The 20,182-nt window shown below is 43.5% G+C and overlaps 2 protein-coding genes across 20 annotated transcripts; one reads left to right on the forward strand and one right to left on the reverse strand.

The window, feature by feature from the left end:
• Positions 1–1,982: 1,982 nt before the first annotated feature.
• LOC137614106 (L-rhamnose-binding lectin SML-like) lies at positions 1,983–7,217 on the forward strand. 3 transcript variants are annotated; one of them, XM_068343647.1, is made up of 14 exons: positions 1,983–2,001; positions 2,984–3,041; positions 3,427–3,512; positions 3,723–3,749; positions 4,061–4,129; positions 4,247–4,382; positions 4,471–4,580; positions 4,695–4,739; positions 5,541–5,667; positions 5,754–5,857; positions 5,953–5,997; positions 6,098–6,197; positions 6,278–6,396; positions 6,998–7,217. In XM_068343647.1, exons 3-13 carry the CDS (start codon positions 3,488–3,490, stop codon positions 6,387–6,389), a joined length of 900 nt encoding a protein of 299 aa, XP_068199748.1. In that variant the 5' UTR covers positions 1,983–2,001; positions 2,984–3,041; positions 3,427–3,487; the 3' UTR covers positions 6,390–6,396; positions 6,998–7,217. The 3 variants fall into 3 exon arrangements, with proteins under 3 accessions (XP_068199748.1, XP_068199757.1, XP_068199766.1); XM_068343656.1 differs by lacking the exon at positions 1,983–2,001 and having other exon boundaries at positions 3,452–3,512; XM_068343665.1 differs by lacking the exon at positions 1,983–2,001 and having other exon boundaries at positions 3,006–3,041; positions 3,436–3,512.
• Positions 7,218–10,668: 3,451 nt separating this feature from the next.
• Positions 10,669–18,575, reverse strand: LOC137609518 (uncharacterized). Of its 17 annotated transcripts, none has more exons than XR_011038349.1 (5): positions 16,328–17,827; positions 15,767–15,841; positions 13,903–14,121; positions 11,547–13,803; positions 10,669–11,096 (listed from the first exon to the last, which is right to left on the reverse strand). XR_011038349.1 is itself a non-coding variant. In XM_068336604.1 (4 exons), exons 1-4 carry the CDS (start codon positions 17,252–17,254, stop codon positions 11,070–11,072), a joined length of 1,155 nt encoding a protein of 384 aa, XP_068192705.1. In that variant the 5' UTR covers positions 17,255–17,827; the 3' UTR covers positions 10,673–11,069. The 17 variants fall into 17 exon arrangements, 3 of the variants coding, with proteins under 3 accessions (XP_068192698.1, XP_068192705.1, XP_068192714.1); XR_011038351.1 differs by having other exon boundaries at positions 15,942–17,827; XR_011038350.1 differs by having other exon boundaries at positions 11,547–11,649; positions 11,732–13,803; positions 15,767–17,827.
• Between the last annotated feature and the right edge of the window lie 1,607 nt (positions 18,576–20,182).

Below are 20,182 nucleotides of genomic sequence, written 5' to 3' on the forward strand. Positions count from 1 at the left end.
TTAATTTAGTTCTTGCTATCTTCTGTAAAAGTGCTGTGTTTCCTCTCAGTTGATAGCTGGATTTATTATTCTGAATTTGTACTAATATATTTTGTAGTCAACAATTATTGGCTGTTTTATACATGAGTTGAGCAGTTCTATAGCTTATGATGTCATGTATTTTCAGTAGTTTATATTTTATGAATAATTGGTTTGTGTGAGCTCTATAATGAGCATAGCGGATAATTCTTACGGCTCTTTTCAAAAATAGAGGTGGTAAACTACTTTTATATGTCTGCCCCACACGCAATGTCTAGTGTTTTTGATGTCCTCCCTCCCAATGTGACATATTGTGATCTGTTATGTAAGTACCTCTTTATCCATTCTAGTACTGTACCCCTAAATCCAAATCTTTCCAATTTCTCAGTTAGAATTTCATGGTAAATTGTGTCAAAAGGTTTTTTGAGGACGATAAAGATTCTTAGGGTGTACATCTTTTGATCTACGGCATCGGTGATGAAATCAATAGTTTCTGTCAGCGCTAATGCAGTGGAGTGATTCTTCCTGAAGCTGTACTGGCTGCTGCTACGAAGATTATGCTTTGTTATGAATATATCCATAATGTTTATTATGAATTTATTATACTATTATATAATATTTTTATTATGTTGCATTTTTCCCCATCTATACCCTGAAAATGTTTGACTCTCCACTGAAGAGACCAGCCTTTCACTTTGAAACACTCATAACTGACAAGAAATCGTACTCTGTGATGATGATGACGATGATGATGATGATGATGATGATGATGATGATGATGATGATGATGATGATGATGATGATGATGATGATGATGATGATGATGATGATGATGATGATGATGACGAGCTTTCAAAATACGTTGGCTTCTGTTGAACTGGTGCTTTACTACTCCTGTTTTATAAAGATTTTAATTAGGATTTTTATCCTGATTAGCTTCAAACAGGTTCTGGAGATCAACATATTTCACAGTATTTTCCTACTCAAGCCCTGAGGGGTGATTACAAAAGACCTCGAGGTTTAATCCTGTTCACCCTTGGAAGAGTGAAGCACAAACACTTCAGCTGGCTTCATCTTCTTATGACCGTTCAAACTATTCCATGTGTGTTTAATCAATCAATCAACCTTTATTTATAAAGCGCTTAAACACATCAGCAGACATTTCAAAGCGCTTTAACAGACAGTTGAACATTGATGTCAGTTACTGCATAATGGTTAAATTTAAACATATTTTTCTACAGGAAAATCAACCATTTATGAGTTCTCCCTGTATATGCTAAGTAATGCTAACTAGCTTAGCAAGTCTGTTGTCCTGCTAATTGTCTTAATACTCAAATTGAACGTTGATTTTTGTTTCTGTGTTGAGCAGGGGTGAGCATACATGACTGATGACTTGGAGGCGTGATCTTCACACAAGGTCGGCGCCATGAACCAGATTTTCTTGATCCTGTTGCACTTAAATAACAAGTTCAGTGGATGAAATATTATTCCCAATAGTTCTGACGCATCCAATTTATAAAAATGATTAAATTCACTAATTATGTCTCAATAACCCACCTATAAGGTTAATAATCCACTAGAGATATTCCAACAGTCCAATAGGCTGTATATCAATATTCCAATAGGCTGTTCCAGATGTTCTTGAGTCCCAAAAGAACAAACACAGAAGTGTTCCAGGACAGAAGGTGTTTATTCCACGAAAACTAAGTCCTAAACACCATGAATATGCCCAGCGTAGACTGACCAGATCCCTGTGTGCCTTTCTTTTAAGACTCTAAGTTCAGTGGACAGCCACCACCTCTTCCCTGTCTCCATGACGACATGATTTCAACTTCCTCAAGGTCCAAAACAGTGAGGACCTGACTCAGGGTCGCCACAGACTCCACTACAAAACCTGAAAAGGCTCAACGGGGTGTCCAGGATAATCTGGAGATTCTAGACGTGCACCACAGGAAGTATACTGACCGGCTGTATCACCACCCGGTACGGCGGCTGCACTCCCCCAATGTAAGGCTCTACAAAGGACGGTCAAGTGTGCTCAGCACATCACCAGGATGAGACTACCCTCCATGAAGGAGCTGCCCACCCAGTGTTGTAAGAAGAAGGCCACTGGAATCCTTAAACAGGAGGAGCAGAAAGGTCACATCAGGTCATTGGCTGTACATGACGAGACGATCTTTTGTCAGAGTCACACTGTTCAACAAGGCTGTTTGAAAGTAAACACAATTTTCTTAAGCAATCTTCACAGTTTCATTGATGGGAGACAACAGATACCTGCAAAAGGAGAAAATATTACATGACTATGTGTTCAGTGGACCACACTGAAGATATAATGTTGATTAAAGAGCCACAGAATTGGACTCCTCGCTTTATTTCTGGAGGGAAATGAAAGTAAAACTTATTAAAACTTAGTCTTATGAGGAAATGTCTTTATTCCTCATAAACCTGATTTTACAAACCGGTAAATCAATATATTGTTATTGATGCATGATTGTAAAAACAGGACTTCATTCAGGTGGATCTGATTTTCAACTATTTTCTGTTCAGAATGCAACTACAGGTACTGTGGATTTTATTGTGGTAAATGTGATGATTATTTTTTGCCATGCAATAATTGATCTTTTTTTAAATTTAATTTGTCAGACAACATTGATTCCGTGCCTGCAGAACTCCTGCACATTAAATCTGATCTTCTGTCTTTCAAATGTAAACATTTGAGAATGTGGGAACGGTTTTAATGGGTGTAAGAAGGCGAAGCAACCTGAAGTGTTTGTGCTTTCCCTATCTTCCCAGGGTGAACAGGATTAAACACGAGGTCTTGTGTGAACACCCCTCAGGGCTTGAATATGAAAATATTGTTAAATATGTTTATCTCCAGGATCTGTTTGAAGTCAAACAGGAGAAATATCCATATTCACCAATCAGGACTAATAAAATGCCATTGTACCGAATTTTGCCTCATTAGAAGCCGACGCATCTTTCAAGACCATTACCATCATCATCATCATCTTCATCATTGCAGAGTAAGATTTTTACCTCCTATCTGCCAGTTATGTGAAGAATTACTGATCACATTGACAATGAATAGAGGATGAAAGAAACGACGTGAGGAGAGAGGAGGTGGGTCTGTTGTCCTGGATTCACAAAAGATGCAGTTTGTATATTTTTAGCAGTTTATTTTAGTGTACATGGTTATTTATTTTGGTGTACTGATTGCTAGCAATTAAATTTAAGTTAATGAACATCAGTAACAGTCTTGAGGTGTGTGGAGAGGATCTAATATCAGGACTGTTGGACATAAAGCCTTCGGTCCAGAGAGGAGTTCTCTTCTCTTTGGTGGTTCGTCCTGTAGGAACAGATCTTATTTCTATGTTCTGGTTCTGTTCTCTACCAACTGTCTAATGTCAGCTGTGTCAGATCCGTCTACCATCAGTCCCTCTGTTGACCCACCAGCAGATCTCCTGACACCATGATCCGCCTCATCACCATTCTGTGTGAGTCACCATGGAAGCAGAACAAAGCTTCCTATCTTCAGCAATATTTGGATTTTATTTCTGAAGTTGTTTCATTAGAAGTTAATGATTAAAATACAAAAGATCAAATCAAAAGCTTGTTGTTTATGTTTGGTTTACCATAATCTTTATATATTAACATTTTAATGACTCTCTTTATGTAGTTATGACCAACTGATGTTTGTTTTTCAGGCCTGGTGTGTGTGCTTTTACCAAAAGGTAAAGTGTGTGTGAGTGGATGGAAACTGATTCTGTTAACATGTAGAGGGTTTTTCAACCTGTGGTAATAACTATATAATGGCTGCAGACCTGGAGGTTTCAGGTTATCCATCTGTCTGCCCATCCTCTTTTGGAAACACACCAATCAGGAGAGACCAACGAATGAAGATGATGCAATCTGATCACATTTTCACCTTTGCATATTTTTAATGTAAAAACCATTGCTCTTAACTGTAATTGCGTGGGTGGTATTGAAGACAAATTGTTGAAAATTCAGAAATTCTTTTTAAAGACGACACATTTCTTTACAGGCTCTTTGGTTGAGTCTGTTTACACACTCACCTGTGGTGAACCTGAAAATGTTCACAGAATGACTTGTGGTAAGAATAAAATAACACATCAGCAGCATGTTGACAAAATGTTTGAAATGTTCTACAGTATCTCCTTTAATGAATGTATAATACTGGTAATAACTGTTGACTTGTGGTTTTCAACAGAGACTGGAGTGATCGTTATTTTCGAAGCAAAGTATGGACGCTCAAACAAAGACACCTGCAGTGAAGGCAAAGAGAATACAGATGACTGGAAAAACTGGTGTCTTCAACAGGACACTTATTTCACTCTAAGTGATCGGTAAGCGCCGGATTGACTCTGCTAAGTAACTAAATAAAAATAAATAAATGAATGAATGTTTAGGTTTTTTTTTATCTACTTCCTGCAGCTGCAATGGAAGGCAGGTGTGTGAAATACCAATAAAATCCATTGATGACCCAAATTCCTGTAAATTCACCTCCAAATACCTGGAGACCAGACATTTCTGCTTACCTTATTGTAAGTTAATAAGTCAACGTTTCTGCATTTCAGTGAAACAAATACAGAAACAAATACAGTTGGTGTGCTCAGTGCAGTATTTCTAATCTGATTTTTTTTTTTTTGCTTTAACAGTACACACTGTGGGTTGTGAAAACAGTACTGCAACGGTAAACTGTGGTAAGATCACAATTTTCCTTATTCTGAATACATGTTGTTCATTCTGATAACATTAGACACACCAGTCTGATCATAAGGACATGTACCTATGGATGATCAGGACATTTTTTCATGTATTGCTGTTGGCTACAAAAGTGATAACATGGCTGACCTTACATCACTCTGCTAGCAGCTGGTCTCTACAATGCAAAATTTAATCACATCAACAACTGAAACAGACTTTACCTCCATCCGTGAGGCTATGTTTTCACACACTTCTTGGGGCGGCAGTAGCTCAGCGGTAGAGCGGACGTCTTGGGACCAGACATCGCCCAGCCATCGGCGGCATCGATTCCCGCTCCCGCCAGACATCCTCGGAGCGTGAGCTGACAGTGGGAGGTGTCAGCTCACCTCCCAGCCACTGCCGCTGTCCCCCCCACAAGCTGCTCATTGGGGCGCACCCCGAAGTCGCGACCCATCCCTCCATCTCTCCTGTACAAATTGTTATTACTTGCATGCCTACAGGCCCAACACACACAGATGTTTGTGTGTACTCTGACTAACACATATATACACGTTATATATATATGTGTTAGTCATATATATATATATGTCGTCCTATCAGAATCATGTACAAAACTGGAGTGGAAAAGATAATTTCCCCACTGTGTGGATGAATAAAGAGGATTTAATCTTTTTAATCTTAATTTAACGGCACCTGTTCACATGCTTCTGTCTGGCAGCCATCAGGAGAGCGTCCAGCTGCACATTCTTGCATCATCATAACCCAATAAATATCAGCTTATTTTCATGTTTTCTCAGGTGAAGGCAATGCTATTCAAATCTATCGCGCTTATTATGGGCGTGCCGACATCCAGACATGTTCAAACGGAGAAAAGCTGCCCCATCTCTATTGCGGGGAAGATGTTAAAAAAAAATTATCTGCCAGGTAAATCTGCTCATGGACATCCACTGTCATATTCTCCCAAGGATCACCCACGATTCACATGTACTGACATCATTATGCATCCACAGTTGTGAAGGAAAAGACAGCTGTGCCGTCGCAGCAAGAGATAGTGTCTTTGGAGACCCTTGTGCCACTTTTCCCAATTATCTGGAGGTGGCTTATCGGTGTCAAAGTAAGCAACTCAAAAGAGCTGCCAGCTCTGCTTGGTTCTATTGAAGACAATGTGGTGGACAGTCTGTTCTAATAGTCTCCTTGTCCATTGATTAGAATACGCTGTAGCACATGAGGGGAGTACCATACACCTGACATGTGGTAAGACCGCAATTTATTATTCTCTTTATAATATTTAATTGAAGTCCATCTTATATTAACTGAATTCTTTCATCTGTGTATCCTTGATGTTTTTTGTCAGACAAGAGAGAGTCCATTTGGATTTATAAAGCTACTTATGGCCGAAAGGACACTAAGGACAGTGGGACAAACTGCAAGAAGAAAGTCTCACTTCATTCAATGTATGTTTAAAAAACAAGACAAATAGAAACTTTATGTACAATTTTGATTTTTCTAGTCTCACACTTCTCTCCATCCACAGATGCAGATATGGCTCAACCTGTGAGTTCGTTGTGAGCAATAAATTGCTGGGAGATCCGTGTGTAGGATATCTCAAGTGGCTGACAGTAATCTATGAGTGCTTTGAAGACTAGATTCGAGGTCAGTTTCACTCTGTACGCAGTATCAGGTGGTAAAAAAGTAAATTCACTTTTTAATTTTTTACCAAATAAGGTTGAGAAAAAAGTCAGTTCAGGGACAGAAGCTGATTTTGAACCAGTTCCTTGTTTGTCCACTGCTGAATAACTTTCTCTTGGCCCTAAAAACTGGGATCTAAGTGAAACCAAAGCATTGCTGGACCTTTAAAAAAGTGCTGTTATGTTGTTATGGCTCTCCAAGAGTTTCTGACTGATATGTTTAAATATACTGGAATTGGGTGTTGTGTATTAAGATGAAATGAAATTGAACTTCATTAATCCCAAAAGAAAATCTTGTGCAAGGGATTTCTCTGAATTTTTAAGGACCAACCCAACATGTACTGTCTGTAAAGGAAATATTTTTCAATCCAAAATGGCTCTTAGAACAGTCTTGTGTTGAACCAATCATGAACTGACTTAAGTCCCAGCCAGATGTCATGTGTTCCTGATTAAAGTTTAATGAACAGTTGATCCAGCAAGTAGCTGTTTATCAAAGAGCAAATAGAACGTTTGGTGCCATCTATCGTTTGAATTCAGCTTAAATTCATGTTTTTGTTCCTTTCCAGGTCCGTGTCCTCACTGCATGAAAGCAGAATGCAGAAAAGTGTGGGCTGTAATGGAGCTGAAATTCAAAGAGGAAGACGTTCATCTGTCCCATTCAGCTCCTTCATTTCCTCTTCTGTTCTCCTCTTTCCTCTATTAGCTGTTAGCTTCTTTGGATTTCATCTGTATTAACATTCATGGATTTGAATTGAAATACACCTGTACTTTAACTTTAAATAAACCTACGGCATCCCATCTGTGTAGTTCAATGATTCCTGACGCTGTTCAGCACAGAGACGTTATGTACGGAAGCCCTGAGAGGACAGTGAGGAACAAACTTGTGGAGATCACAGAGAACATTTTAAAGTCTGATTCACCTCAACTTGAAGCTGGTTGCAGAGGTCAAAGTCAGTGGGTGTGTCCACCACTGTGAACTAATGTCATGTCATGTCATGTGTTGCTGGTGTTCATGGTGTCCAGAGGATGAACACACTAACATGTCCTACAGGACTGTAGAATGTCATCAATGTCCTCCCATCAGAATCAGGTCTCACAGTGGATCACATATTGTAGCAGTAATTCCAAACTTAACTTAAAAAAAAAAAGAGAGACGGAACTCGTCTGAACTTCAAACAGTTTACTGAACAAAACAGGGTTGAAAACTTGTCAACTGTGAACCTAAGGCGCACATCGTAACTTATCTTCCCCTTAACTGCTAACAGCAACAGCTTAAATCAATTATGTCAATTACAGTGCTTCCTTCACACCTTGCCTAGGCATTGTGGGTAATGTAGTCTTTTAGCAACATAAATATTATCATGAAAACAATCTGCTTTTAACTCAACACAAATATTAAATGAAACATTCATTCATTCTAACTAAATATCTCTTGCATGAACTGTTCAACAAAAATTATTAACTTAATTGTAATTTTAATGACAAATATGTCTCCTCAAATAATTTCCAACACATATGTCAAAGTCAAGGCCCGGGGGCCAGATCTAGCCGGCAAATAAATTATCTATTGTTGAAGTGGAGCCAAATAATATGGTCCTAAAGACCCTTGGTCCTCCAGCTTCGTGTTCGTTTTCTCTTGGTTGTGGACAATTTCTGAACAGAGTTAAATAAACAAAACACTCAGTGAAATGTCGACCCTTCAAAGTTTATTTTTCAATTGCAAAGAGAATATTCTCGGCACTTTGTCTCATGGGAGATTACTTCCTGCAGAGTGCGAGGATGCACTTGCAGCACATGGATTTTATGCACATCAGAAGGCGGGGTTCACCTGGTATCACAACAGCTGCAAGATAGCAGGCAAGACAGTGGGTTACATTCAGGTGATGTCATGATGCGCCAATTATCTGAGAAGAAAGAGGAAGACGGCCTTGCAGACGGCCTGGCAAGAGGTGATAAGCAGACAGGTCATGAAAACTATCGTAGCTATACGCCAATTATCTAAGAAGATATACGCCAATTATCAGAGAAGAAAGAGGAAGACGGCCTTGCAAGAGTTTCTGCTCGACTAGCTGTGCAAGCAATTTAGCATAAGTCAGCAGTTCTAACTGTCACGTGATGTGACCTAAGATGAACTTTAAGCTCAGTAACTTTCCACAGCAAAATAACATAAAAAGATATAATTCCAACATAACATAAAAAGATATAATTCCAACAATCCCCCTTTTGGACTCGAAAGAGTCCAACACCTAATCAAAAGTACCAGCAGGGTCATCAGCGTCTTGGAGAAGAGACATGCTGTAGGGAGGGGGAGGACCGGATTTACCTTCTATGGTGGTGGTGATCAGACGGACCATCAAGGAACGAATACAGGGAACGCAGCAACAACCACAAGTGACTATAATGGCAACAAAGACGGCTATAGACATGAACAAAGAAATAAACAACGTTTTCCATTTACCAAACATGTTAGTAAACCAGTCATCCAAAGGATTATCAATACCAGAGTGCTCATGCATAGTATCTGAGAGAGCACGCAAACCTTCCAATGCTCTGGTTACAGAGCCATCAGGAGCTGTGTTATTAGGGATAAAGGTACAACACATATCCCCAAACATAGAACAGACACCACCTTTTTCAGCTAGGAGCATGTCCAGGGCCATACGATTCTGAACAGCCATAAGGGAAGTAGGGGCCATCTGTTCAGACAAACCTGCAATTGCATCACGGGTCAGATTAGTCAGCCGCAGAACATTGTAATGAATATAATTAATACGATCAACATTCTTATTGGGCGTAACCGGGAAAAGGGCCGCAATCAAAGGAAAGTTTTCAAACCCCGCAGCAACTTGATCAGCCAATTTGTACTCATTTGGAACACCACGGGGAACACCAATTGCATCCATGTAGGTGGGATTATCTATAGATAAATCAAAAGTGGTAGGGGCCGAACGAGGAGTCCGAGATAAGACATGGCGTCGTCGACGGGCAGTTAAACTAATAGGAAGGTCAGAGGAGGACTTCAAGCGTTTCAGCTGGTCACCTAAGAGAAGCAAAGGAGCACGAAGACGAACCATGGCACACACACCTCGATATTTGCTGGTGAGGCGAGCATGAAGGCCACCCTTGCCACAGTAATAGTACAAGCCTAATCTGGCCCAAAAGCCTAACTCGGCCCCTGGTCTGGTAATGTTACACCACGTGGAATCAAGAGAACCTAGATCAACGGAGCCTGCGGTAAGATTAAAACACACATAGGAACCATTGGCAGGGTCTGGAGTAAAAGGGCCTGTAACAGTAAGATTGTCAGCGGGAGGAAAAATACTTCCCAAAGTGGTGCAGCCTTCATCTCGTCCGTGGGTCAGGCTAAGCATGCAACCATAGCCGTGAGCGTCACTTGGAATCAAAGGAGCAGGCGTGGTGGTCAATTGGGGTCGAGCAGAAGCACAAGCAACACAACTACCATTAATCTGTTCTCGCGCAGTATTAGCAATCCAAGAAAGCCAAACATTACTCTCAACAAAACCTGTAGCTTTAGCAATGAGATCCTCAGCTTTAAGTTGAGTATAATCAATAGCAATAGGAGTTCCAATGAGTTGATGTGGTGGGGGAGGGACCTGAGATGGAGAACTGTGGTTAAAGACAATGGTGGGAGCAGGCACAGGTGCAACCCGAGACTTAACGAGGTTAATACGGATGATACCCCATGTGTCCTTTCCGGTCTGGTCAACACCTAAAATTAAATGTAGAAAATCTGTAGAGCAAAACCTGCTGCCGGGAGAGAACCTTCCGCAGGGTTCCATAACACTAGCATGACATTGAGATGTTGGGAAAAATAGGGGTTTAATGGACAGAGTTAAAGGATTACTTGTGGGGGAGTAATCCCTTTGCAGAGAAAAGAAGGAGCCCAATCCAGAAGTGGGGGGCTGGAACCCATGTTCTGTGGAATACCAAACAGAGGACCAAGAAGCACACCACGGGTCATTAAGGGAGTTGTCACTGTGACCGCAGATGTAAACATCATAGTGTCGCCATGGTGCGCCAGGACCCCTGCAGTTAATTACTTTGCAGAGATCAAAGGTATAAGAAGCTGTAGCCCCCTCAGTGTAGCTAAGCGTTAACCCACCATACTGTTATAAACATTTGTCAGGAGAGGATGCAGCAGTGACAGCCAAAAGACTAAAAACAAGGAAATACAGCATGTTTTTTTTTGTTGTTTTTTTTTTAGACTGAAGATAACGGTTGTTGCTTGTAGAGAGGGAGGTCTTGCGCCTTTTCCTCTGGGTTGACCCCTCTGGATACTGGCTCGTCCGGACGCTGGTTGAGAGCGATGCTCGGGAACGCTGCACCGTGACCGCTGGGGTCTCTTCAAAAGCTTAGGTCAGTTACTGAACGTAATTGCCTGCTCTCGGGTTGCTTTGTGACTTTACGCCACGTTGAACAACCACTCACTCGATGTCCTCAGTTGGAGCCGTTGCTCGATGTCCTCAGTTGGGGCGGATGCCCTAGTGGTCGTCACCACTATTAGCAGCTTTTGGAGAGGGGAGAGCGACTCCCGTTGGGGTCTTTGCAGGCCTGGTGGACGTCAGATGAAACCACGTGTCCCCTCTTCCTAGAAGCCGAACTGCGGTTCCGGTTCTCTCAATGACTTGATGGGGACCTGTCCACCTAGGTTCAGACCATTTTCGTTTGATTACTCTCAGCCACACCCATTCACACACATTCACACTTTTTGGTGGTTTCTCCTGTGGTTCTGTGAGATGGGAAAAATTGACTGTTAGTTCGCGGAGGCCTTTTGGGCCTTGGAATCCGGGAACTGGTTCCAATGGAGCTGTGGGAGCTGGAAAAGGTCTGTTAGTGTGTGCCTCAAATGGGGTCCAACCTGTGGATGAATTCAATGACATTCTGACATTCAACAGAGCCACAGGGAGGGCCTGTAGCCAATTCATCTTTGACGAGGCCATGGATTTTGACAATTTTTCTTTGATGTTGCGATTCATTCATTCGACCTTTCCCTGTGACTGAGGGTGATACACAGCGCCAAAAGTGTGTCTCAATCCCAACATACTTTCCACCTGTTGTAGATGTTTGTTTTTGAAATGAGTTCCATTGTCTGACCTGATTTTTCTCGGAAAACCATGAGTTGGAATGTAATGGTTAACCAAATGTTTCACTACAGAAGCTGCTGTCTCTGCTCTGCATGGATAAGCCTCAGGCCATCCTGAAAAAGAGTCAACAATCACTAACAGGTATCGATACCCATTAACCGATTGGATCATGTCGGTAAAATCCATTGAAATTACCTGACCAGGTGCTGTCACTTCCTGGTCCTGCACCCCTGGAGGTGGTTTAGTTGTTGGCAGGCAATTATGCCTATTGCAAACACTGCAGTCCTGCAGTTCACTTTTCACAATTGTTCTCATGAACGGATGCCACCAGCCACAGAGACGTCTCAGTGTTTCGTCCGTGCCTACGTGGCATGGTCCATGGGCTTCTTGAATCAAAACTTTCAATTGTTTTTGAGGCGGCACAGGTTTACCTTCTTTGTTCCAGATTCCTTCATCATTCTTTTCACCCCCTTTTGCCTTCCACAAACTCCTTTCTTCTGGGCTAGCTTTCACCTGCCACTCTCGGATCACATCATTCGTTATTTTGCAATCAATTTCTTTGTCACTCACCGAGAGTTGGAGTGCTGGCTGATAACCTGCCACCTTTTTAGCAGCTGCATCTGCTGCGGCGTTTCCATTTGCAATCAGGTCATTTTTTCTGGAATGACCTGGACACTTGATAACAGCAACAGCTTTTGGCAACATCAGCATTTCCTGGAGATGCATTACCTCTTTCAGGTGTTTAATTGGACTTCCTGTTGCTGTCTGATAATTGTTCCGTTGCCATTCACTTAATGCAGTATGTACAACCAAATGAGCATAAGCAGAATCAGTGTAGATATTTACAGTTTGGTCTTTTGCGAGTCCTAGAGCTTCTGCGACTGCTAGGATTTCAGCTCTCTGTGCTGACTGTGGTCCGTCCAGTCTGACTTCCTTAACTGTCTCAAAATCGTCGTTTTGATGTTGAACTATGGCAAAACCTGATTGCAGGCCATCCATGCCTTTAAAACAACATCCGTCGGTGAACAACGTCATGTCGGGGTTAGTCAATGGCTGTTCGTACAAGTCATCTCTGAGTTTTGTGTCGTCTTGGACTTTTTCTGTACAAAAGTGTGGGGTACCTTCAATCAGACCATCAGCCATATTGATCCCTTCATGGATGAAGATGATGTGTGGTTGAGTGATGACCGATTCAATCTTGCGTTGGCGTCCTCCAGTCATGGTGAAGAATTGGCTTGTGATGTATTGGACAGTGCTGTGTCCAGTTCTGATGGTCAGTGGATGATGAAGTACCACGTGGGCAGTTTTCTGGACCAACCTAGCTAGTGCTGAGGCAAAAGATGAACAGGGCGTTTGGCGTTTTTCATAATTGTCCAATGGTGTTGAGACATACATACAGACGTTTCGTTCTCCTCTATCCCCCTTTTGAAAAAGCACAGCAGAAACACTGCTTGCTTTTTCAGCCACATCGAGGAAAAACATCTTATTGTAGTCAGGAATGGAAAGAGATGTAGCAGAGGCCAAACATGCCTTAAGGTGAGAAAAGGCAGCATCAGCGTCCGGAGTCCAGGCCAAAGCGGCTGAAAGGTTCCGCATGCCGACTTCCTTGACCATAGCACGGAGAGGATGCGTGCACTCTGAGAAGTCAACAACATGATGGCGAGAGTAGTTACACAACCCCAGAAAAGCTAGCATTTGCTTCACGGTAGATGGACGAGCAGAGTGTAAAATGTCTTCTCTGTGCGAGGAGGAGAGGCCTGTGCCCATCCGGGATACACAGCGACCAAGGAAAGAGACTTGAGTTCTGGCAACTTGAATTTTGGATTTAGAAACTTTAAGGCCTACTTCATGGAGACGAAGGAGCAGAGAGTGAGTCGTGTCCAGACAGGATTGCTCTGATGGAGCCGCAACCAGGAGGTCATCGACGTACTGGACGAGGAGCACACCGGGCGGAAGAGACAAAGGTTTCAGAAGCTCACGAAGATGGACGTTGAAGAGACCAGGAGAAAGGAGGAACCCCATGGGCAGACAGTTGTAGGAGTATCTCCTTCCATCCCAGGTGAAGGCCAGATAAGGTTTCATGGATGGATGAAGAGGAATACTGAAAAAAGCATTAGCCAAGTCGATGACAGTGAAGTGAGTGTGAGAGGGCGACAACAGTGAGAGTGCAGCATGAGGGTTCGGGACCGGAAGGGTGGGAGTGGTGACTGCAGCATTTATAGCTCTCAAATCATGGACCATCCTCCATTTGCCTGTACCTTTCTTTTCTACAGGGAGAATGGGTGTATTAAAAGGAGAGCTTTCAATTAGAGCAAGCACACCAGCTTCAAGCAACCCGTTTATGGTCTCAGTTACACCGGCCTTACCCTTCGCAGGAACCGGATATTGAGGAACCCAAATGGGACCCGGTTTCATTTGAAACGTGACTGGCGTGACGTCACAACGACCGACATCCGTAGGACCCTGGGTCCAGAGGGAGTCGGGAAGAGAGTCAATCAGCGCAGGTGCCAAATCGCTGTCGGATGTTTCTCTGCCATGGTGCCTGTCCAGGACGCTGTGTTCTAGGACGGAAGGGATCACAAATTCTGGAGACAAAATGCGATATGAGTCAAGAGATGCAGAATAGTGCAAACCAGAGTAGAATGTCGGCTTCCAATCATCAGCATCGATGCAAGCTTTCACGAAGGGACCCAGATCTTTCTGTGTGTGTTTTGGGGAGACAGCCAAGGAGACATGAGGATAGCAAGGCGGCATCGAAGGATCTGGAGGATCATCCATACGATACCACTTCTGCTGTTCGGGCGTCAAGGATACGGCCCAAGCCACACCCTGAGGTCCTACGTAGAGATCTTGGAGAGAGAGATCCCACGGGAGTCCTTCCACCTCCTGGAAGGCTCCCAGGAAAATTGTGTCTTCCATCCTGTCATAATACAGAGTACAATGCAAAGCGTCAGAGACCAGATCATAGGGGCGTAGGTGACGGACCCAGGGCGACCACTTTGTCCAGAAAGTCTCAACAGGAGTCCACTGTCCAGCATCAGTGTCCATCACAACCCAAAAGATGTCAGCATACATGCACACCACAGCAACTTTGGCATGTACCGGAAACATGGTGTTGACGGGGTTGGTGGCAGACAGGCACAGTCGGGATGATCCATCCGGAAACATCAGTTGCAGGCCGTCGGCAGAACACTTTATCAAAGGACACAACTTGCACATTAAATCACGCCCTAAAAGATTGGCAGGGCTGGAGGGAGCCAGGATAAAGGAGTGAGTTAATAACTGGTTGTGTGCAGAAACCAAAATGGAGGAAGTCTTTGGCAGGGCAATTTCTTCACCCTTGAACCCAACTAAAGGAATTACGTCATTGGTGACATAGGCGCCAGGAGGAAGCCGTTGGATGGTGGAATAACGGGCACCAGTATCAACCATAAAAGGAGTTGACACTCCTCCTACCGTAATGGTGATCATAGGCTCCTGCATGCCTATGTCCGTGGGTTCAGGGCATCTTCATTGTGAGAACTGTTCACCAGGGGGCAGACGCTGGCGATTCGGGACGGGCGAACCTTGGTTGGAGTCCACTGGGCGGCGCTGTTGGTACGGCTGCCGATCTAGAGACTGCCACCGTCCCATGTCTCTGCCACGTCCACGAGGGCGTTGGAATCCACGACCACGCCCCCTAGGTGGGGGCCTCTCGGGGCAATCTTTGACCCAATGACCTTCTCTGCCACAGCGGAAACATACGTAACGTTGAGTGTCAGCCCCACCCCAAGATCGTGGCCCCGACTGATACATCATTCTATCTGCATCATCAGGTGGAAGAGCAGAGGCAGGAGAGGAAACAGAGTCCTCTTTCTTCTTGATGTCCTGGATCTGCATGACGGTCAATTGAGAAACAGCAGTTTGATGTTTTTCTACCTTAGTATCTTTTTCTTTGGCATGTCTCCTCAGAAAGTGTCTCAGGCAGGAACACCACCGGTCATCCGTCATTTCAGCCAGATCTGGTATGTTTTCCATGGCGGTAACCACTGTTTTGGGAATCCCCTTCAAAATGGAAGCTCGAAAGACTGAGTCATGGAAAGGCGAGGTATTATGTAGAAAACCTGTTTTAATGTGATATTCAGTTTTGGCCCGATCAACGTAAGTAGTCGCGTCCTCTCCAACTTTTGGAGTGAACACCATGTCATGGACAGCACACAGAGGCAAAGGGAAATGTGCGTTAAGACCTACGTCAATGCGGTCCAAATTTTCGTGGTCTAGAGGTTCATCTTTAGCCATACGACCCACCCCTGTTTCCTCTAGAACCTGTGGTAAGATAGACAAAGGACATACTTTAGTTAAAATCATTTGCATGTCACCACCACACAAGTCGTGGCCCATAGCCTGACGCTGCACGGATGCAAACCAATTGCGTCCCCCCGATGAAATAGGTGGCAATGTCTGAAGCATGGCATTGAGATCTGCTGCAGGGAAAGGGCGGTAGACGGCAACACGCCGTCCGGAGTTGGGGTCCACTGTATCCATCAATGGAGCTTGTACAGCGGCTCTGGATCGAGTCACAGGTCCCTCTGAGGTGGGCTGACAGGGAGGCGGGGTTGGAGGCCGGGGAGGGAGAGAAGGGAGGGGAAGAGCGGAGACGGGAGGTTCCGCTGCTGGAGGCCGGGGAGGGAGAGAAGGGAGGGGAAGAGCGGAGACGGGAGGTTCCACTCGGGAAGAGAGGCGACAGAGCTGTTCCTGAAGTGCAGCCACCTGTTTCTGTAAAGTGGAATGTTGTTCGTTGTCAAATGATACCTCATGATGTTTGAGTGACGTCTTGAAGTGTTCCTCCGCTTCTTGTTCTGCTTGTAGGACCCTCTGACGGAGTTCGTCTCTGACGCTGCGGGAGGCATTCCCTCTGCGCAGCAGCTCCGTCTTGAACTCACTCAGGGCAAGCCTCAGGTCCGGATAAGTTTTACTGGTCCTGAGGATTTCTTCAAACTCATCTTTAAGCTGTTTGTTAGCTCGTTCACAGGGCGCGGCCATGATTCTGACATGTTCCGGTACCACTTTACCTTCAGTCGCGGGTGTGGGCGCGGATGGGGCGGTCTGATCCATGTGCAGTTTCCCGCTGGTGATGTTCCAGACTGGTGTCTGGAAGTATAGTGACGGCGGGTCTGGTTTGGTCTGAGTCAGAGTCAGAGTCTGTTGTAATTCTGCATAAGGATTACTGGCAAACGGGTTAGTTTTGGAAAAAACAGATGCAAAATTCTCCCCCAGATAAGGAGGCGGGTCAGGATTATTCCAAGCACACTTTTCTTTGACCTCTTGTCTACTTACTCTGACTGATCCTCCCATTGACAGCAATCGTACATGTGACTTAACTTTTTCCACCTTTACATATGACTCTCGTGCCCGCCTTCCTGGAATACCGATTCTATTTGTTGCAGAGACAGTTGTGGCCAGTACATTTAACTTTTTAATGCATGCTTTTTCAACCTCTTTCATCAGTAAGACGAATGATTTTTTGGATGTTAGCGGTGGTAACCATCCTTTTTTACAGCAATCTTCAAACCAATCTTTCATTTCAGACTCCGTCTTACTGCGGATCTTTGTGGGCAGTCCCTCGGATGCCACTAAAATAGCAATTTTTGCTTGATTTTCTAATGGTGCACCATCTGGGTCGTCTGGAATTAAGTTCCAGTTGAACCAGTCTGTTTCCCGATCGAATTCACCTTCCATTGTAAATTCTATTAGGCCTTTTCCCAATTTAGTTAAGAAAATTCGGCGTCGTTTCCTCCGAGAACCTCAACACGGAACTCAGTATCACTCGACCCACGATCCCGGATCGTTTCACTAATATTCCCAGACGGGCGTCCCAGACGCAAAATCTCTAGCGCGCAGGATGTCCCAGACAATCCTCTCAGTCTACTCAGTTATGGAAGAATTTACCAGACGTTTTTAGCCAATAGTTTGCTTTAACCTCTACAGCCTAATGTCATCAGCTGGGGCAACCCCACAAACTCTTTGAGCGACCGCAGTATTAAAACAACTAGGTTTGAACGTCTGTAAACCTAGTTGAGTGTTCTTACTGTAAGAATAATTTAGGTGTAAGAACCACCAGACGCTGACACAAAGTATAATTAAAAGACCGATCAATCCAAACAGCGTCCGGTTTGACATTCACAAAAAGACGTCTATTAAATCAAATCACTGGTGTTCGAGTCAATGATTCTAGAACGTTTTCCAAATAGGGAAAGACAGATTTTAACCTTATACTGACAGGCAGAGACAAGGCCCTAAGAGGCAAAGTTCCTCTTACCTTACAAGTCGGGGTACCCTTTGGAGTTGTCTCTGTCCGGCAGGAGTCCAGCCAAGATCACGTCGGGGTCACCAAATGTTGAAGTGGAGCCAAATAATATGGTCCTAAAGACCCTTGGTCCTCCAGCTTCGTGTTCGTTTTCTCTTGGTTGTGGACAATTTCTGAACAGAGTTAAATAAACAAAACACTCAGTGAAATGTCGACGCTTCAAAGTTTATTTTTCAATTGCAAAGAGAATATTCTCGGCACTTTGTCTCATGGGAGATTACTTCCTGCAGAGTGCGAGGATGCACTTGCAGCACATGGATTTTATGCACATCAGAAGGCGGGGTTCACCTGGTATCACAACAGCTGCAAGATAGCAGGCAAGACAGTGGGTTACATTCAGGTGATGTCATGATGCGCCAATTATCTGAGAAGAAAGAGGAAGACGGCCTTGCAGACGGCCTGGCAAGAGGTGATAAGCAGACAGGTCATGAAAACTATCGTAGCTATACGCCAATTATCTAAGAAGATATACGCCAATTATCAGAGAAGAAAGAGGAAGACGGCCTTGCAAGAGTTTCTGCTCGACTAGCTGTGCAAGCAATTTAGCATAAGTCAGCAGTTCTAACTGTCACGTGATGTGACCTAAGATGAACTTTAAGCTCAGTAACTTTCCACAGCAAAATAACATAAAAAGATATAATTCCAACATAACATAAAAAGATATAATTCCAACATAACATAAAAAGATATAATTCCAACAGTCTCCTCAAATAATTTCCAACACATATGTCAAAGTCAAGGCCCGGGGGCCAGATCTAGCCGGCAAATAAATTATCTATCCTCCTGGATGATATTTAATCACTATTAGAACTGTCCTGTATGTCACAGCCGCCAACTGTTGTTTTGCACGCACCAACACTACATTCCCCACAATGCTACAGTACCACATGAAGTCACTGCATCACAGCAAACGGGCCTCAGCTTCATTATTGCTCAGCCGTCAGAGTAGTGGTTAACATTTAGCTACCCCCCTCCTCAAAAATGACTAAACAGAAGGTGGACACTGACAGAGCCATAAGAAACTACTGTTTATGCATTTAATCATTACATAATATATATCCATTCATTCATTCATTTTCTTACCCGGTGCATCCGGGTATTACAAAAGCCAATTTCTGATTCTAAATGTTAGTTTGAAATATCCTAAAAAACCATATAGACTACATTTCCCCTCCACTCCACAAGGTGGTGGAAGCTTTTCATGTCTGTTATTTGCCACCCCTATAAATACAGGCAAGAATGGGTGTCACTGAACACATGCTACTGAAAGCTTGGTAGGATGTAACAAATCACACCCTGTCTGTTGGTGTAGCGATGCAGCTCGTTGTTGAATCTCTCCAAAACGGATGTCTGTTCCTTCTACCTTCCGTTGTCGTCACCTGGTGGAGAAATGGTGCAACTGCCGTCATTGGATCACAAAAAAAACAACTCTTCACCATGCTTCCTACAGGGAGCAGAATGAGGAATGGCCAAAAAAAGCCTCCTATCGGCAATGAATATTAGTACAAACATAACATCAATTACAAGACAGGTAAGAGCTGATGTTAGATGTGTGCATGAGTTAGAGAAATAGATGCATGGATGCACGGACGGACGGACAGACGGACGGAAGACAGACAGATTGATTAACAAGATGAATGAACTTGTAGCTTAAATGTGACAGAGAAAAAAGCTTGAAATTCTCCAAAAACAGTTTTCACCAAGGTACCATTTGGCTAAAAAAAAAAAAAAAAAAAGTAAAATACAAACTTAAAAAGGCATGAAACATTTCATTTCTGTGCCAGCCACGATGTGGAAGATGAAGACGATGAAGATGTCCAAGTTAGGCTTCAGGACCATTGATAAGGACTGATCACGCCAACATGGCGCAAGGATATAGCCTAATGTTAGCTTTTATGATCCTGTGGGTCATTTATAATGTTTTTTTTTGTGTGTGTGTTTTTTCTTTCTCCTCTCCTTGGTGGGTGTGGTTTTACTCTCTCTCGTATGAATGAGTGAATGAATTTGGAGCTGGTGCTTCCCCATTTGATTGCTGCCACACTGTTGGTCAGGGTGGTAACCCCTGACTAAGAATCTTGTGCCGACTTGACTCTTTCTTCCGTCCGGGCTTTCCACTTCCAGGAAACATCAGTATTTCAAGAGGGTTAGGCTGTTAAATGTTGCTTTAAGGAGGGTTTTTTTTTTAAAATGTGTGATCAATGAGGGATGACCCTTTTTCTTTTTACCCAACTTTTCTCCTCTTTAATTTGTGTATAAGAGGTAGGTTAGAGTCTTCTTGTTTTTTTAGAGAAACTAGGGCT

The sequence above is a fragment of the Antennarius striatus genome, chromosome 2 (genome assembly GCF_040054535.1).
Source record: "Antennarius striatus isolate MH-2024 chromosome 2, ASM4005453v1, whole genome shotgun sequence".
NCBI classification, from domain to species: Eukaryota; Metazoa; Chordata; class Actinopteri; order Lophiiformes; family Antennariidae; genus Antennarius; species Antennarius striatus.

Excerpts from the sequence above, each read along its gene's own strand:
- LOC137614106 (XM_068343647.1), top strand. The coding sequence starts at position 3,488 with ATGATCCGCCTCATCACCATTCTGT. Across the intron at positions 3,750-4,060 it reads GTGTGTGCTTTTACCAAAAG|GCTCTTTGGTTGAGTCTGTT; the intron begins GTAAAGTGTGTG and ends ATTTCTTTACAG. Across the intron at positions 5,668-5,753 it reads AAAAAAAAATTATCTGCCAG|TTGTGAAGGAAAAGACAGCT; the intron begins GTAAATCTGCTC and ends ATGCATCCACAG.
- LOC137609518 (XM_068336597.1), bottom strand. The coding sequence starts at position 17,254 with ATGGAAGGTGAATTCGATCGGGAAACAGACTGGTTCAACTGGAACTTA. Across the intron at positions 15,581-15,766 it reads AAAATTTGGACCGCATTGAC|GGGATTCCCAAAACAGTGGT; the intron begins GTAGGTCTTAAC and ends TCCATTTTGAAG. Across the intron at positions 11,097-15,454 it reads CCAAAGAAAAAGATACTAAG|GTGGACAGGTCCCCATCAAG; the intron begins GTAGAAAAACAT and ends GTCTGAACCTAG.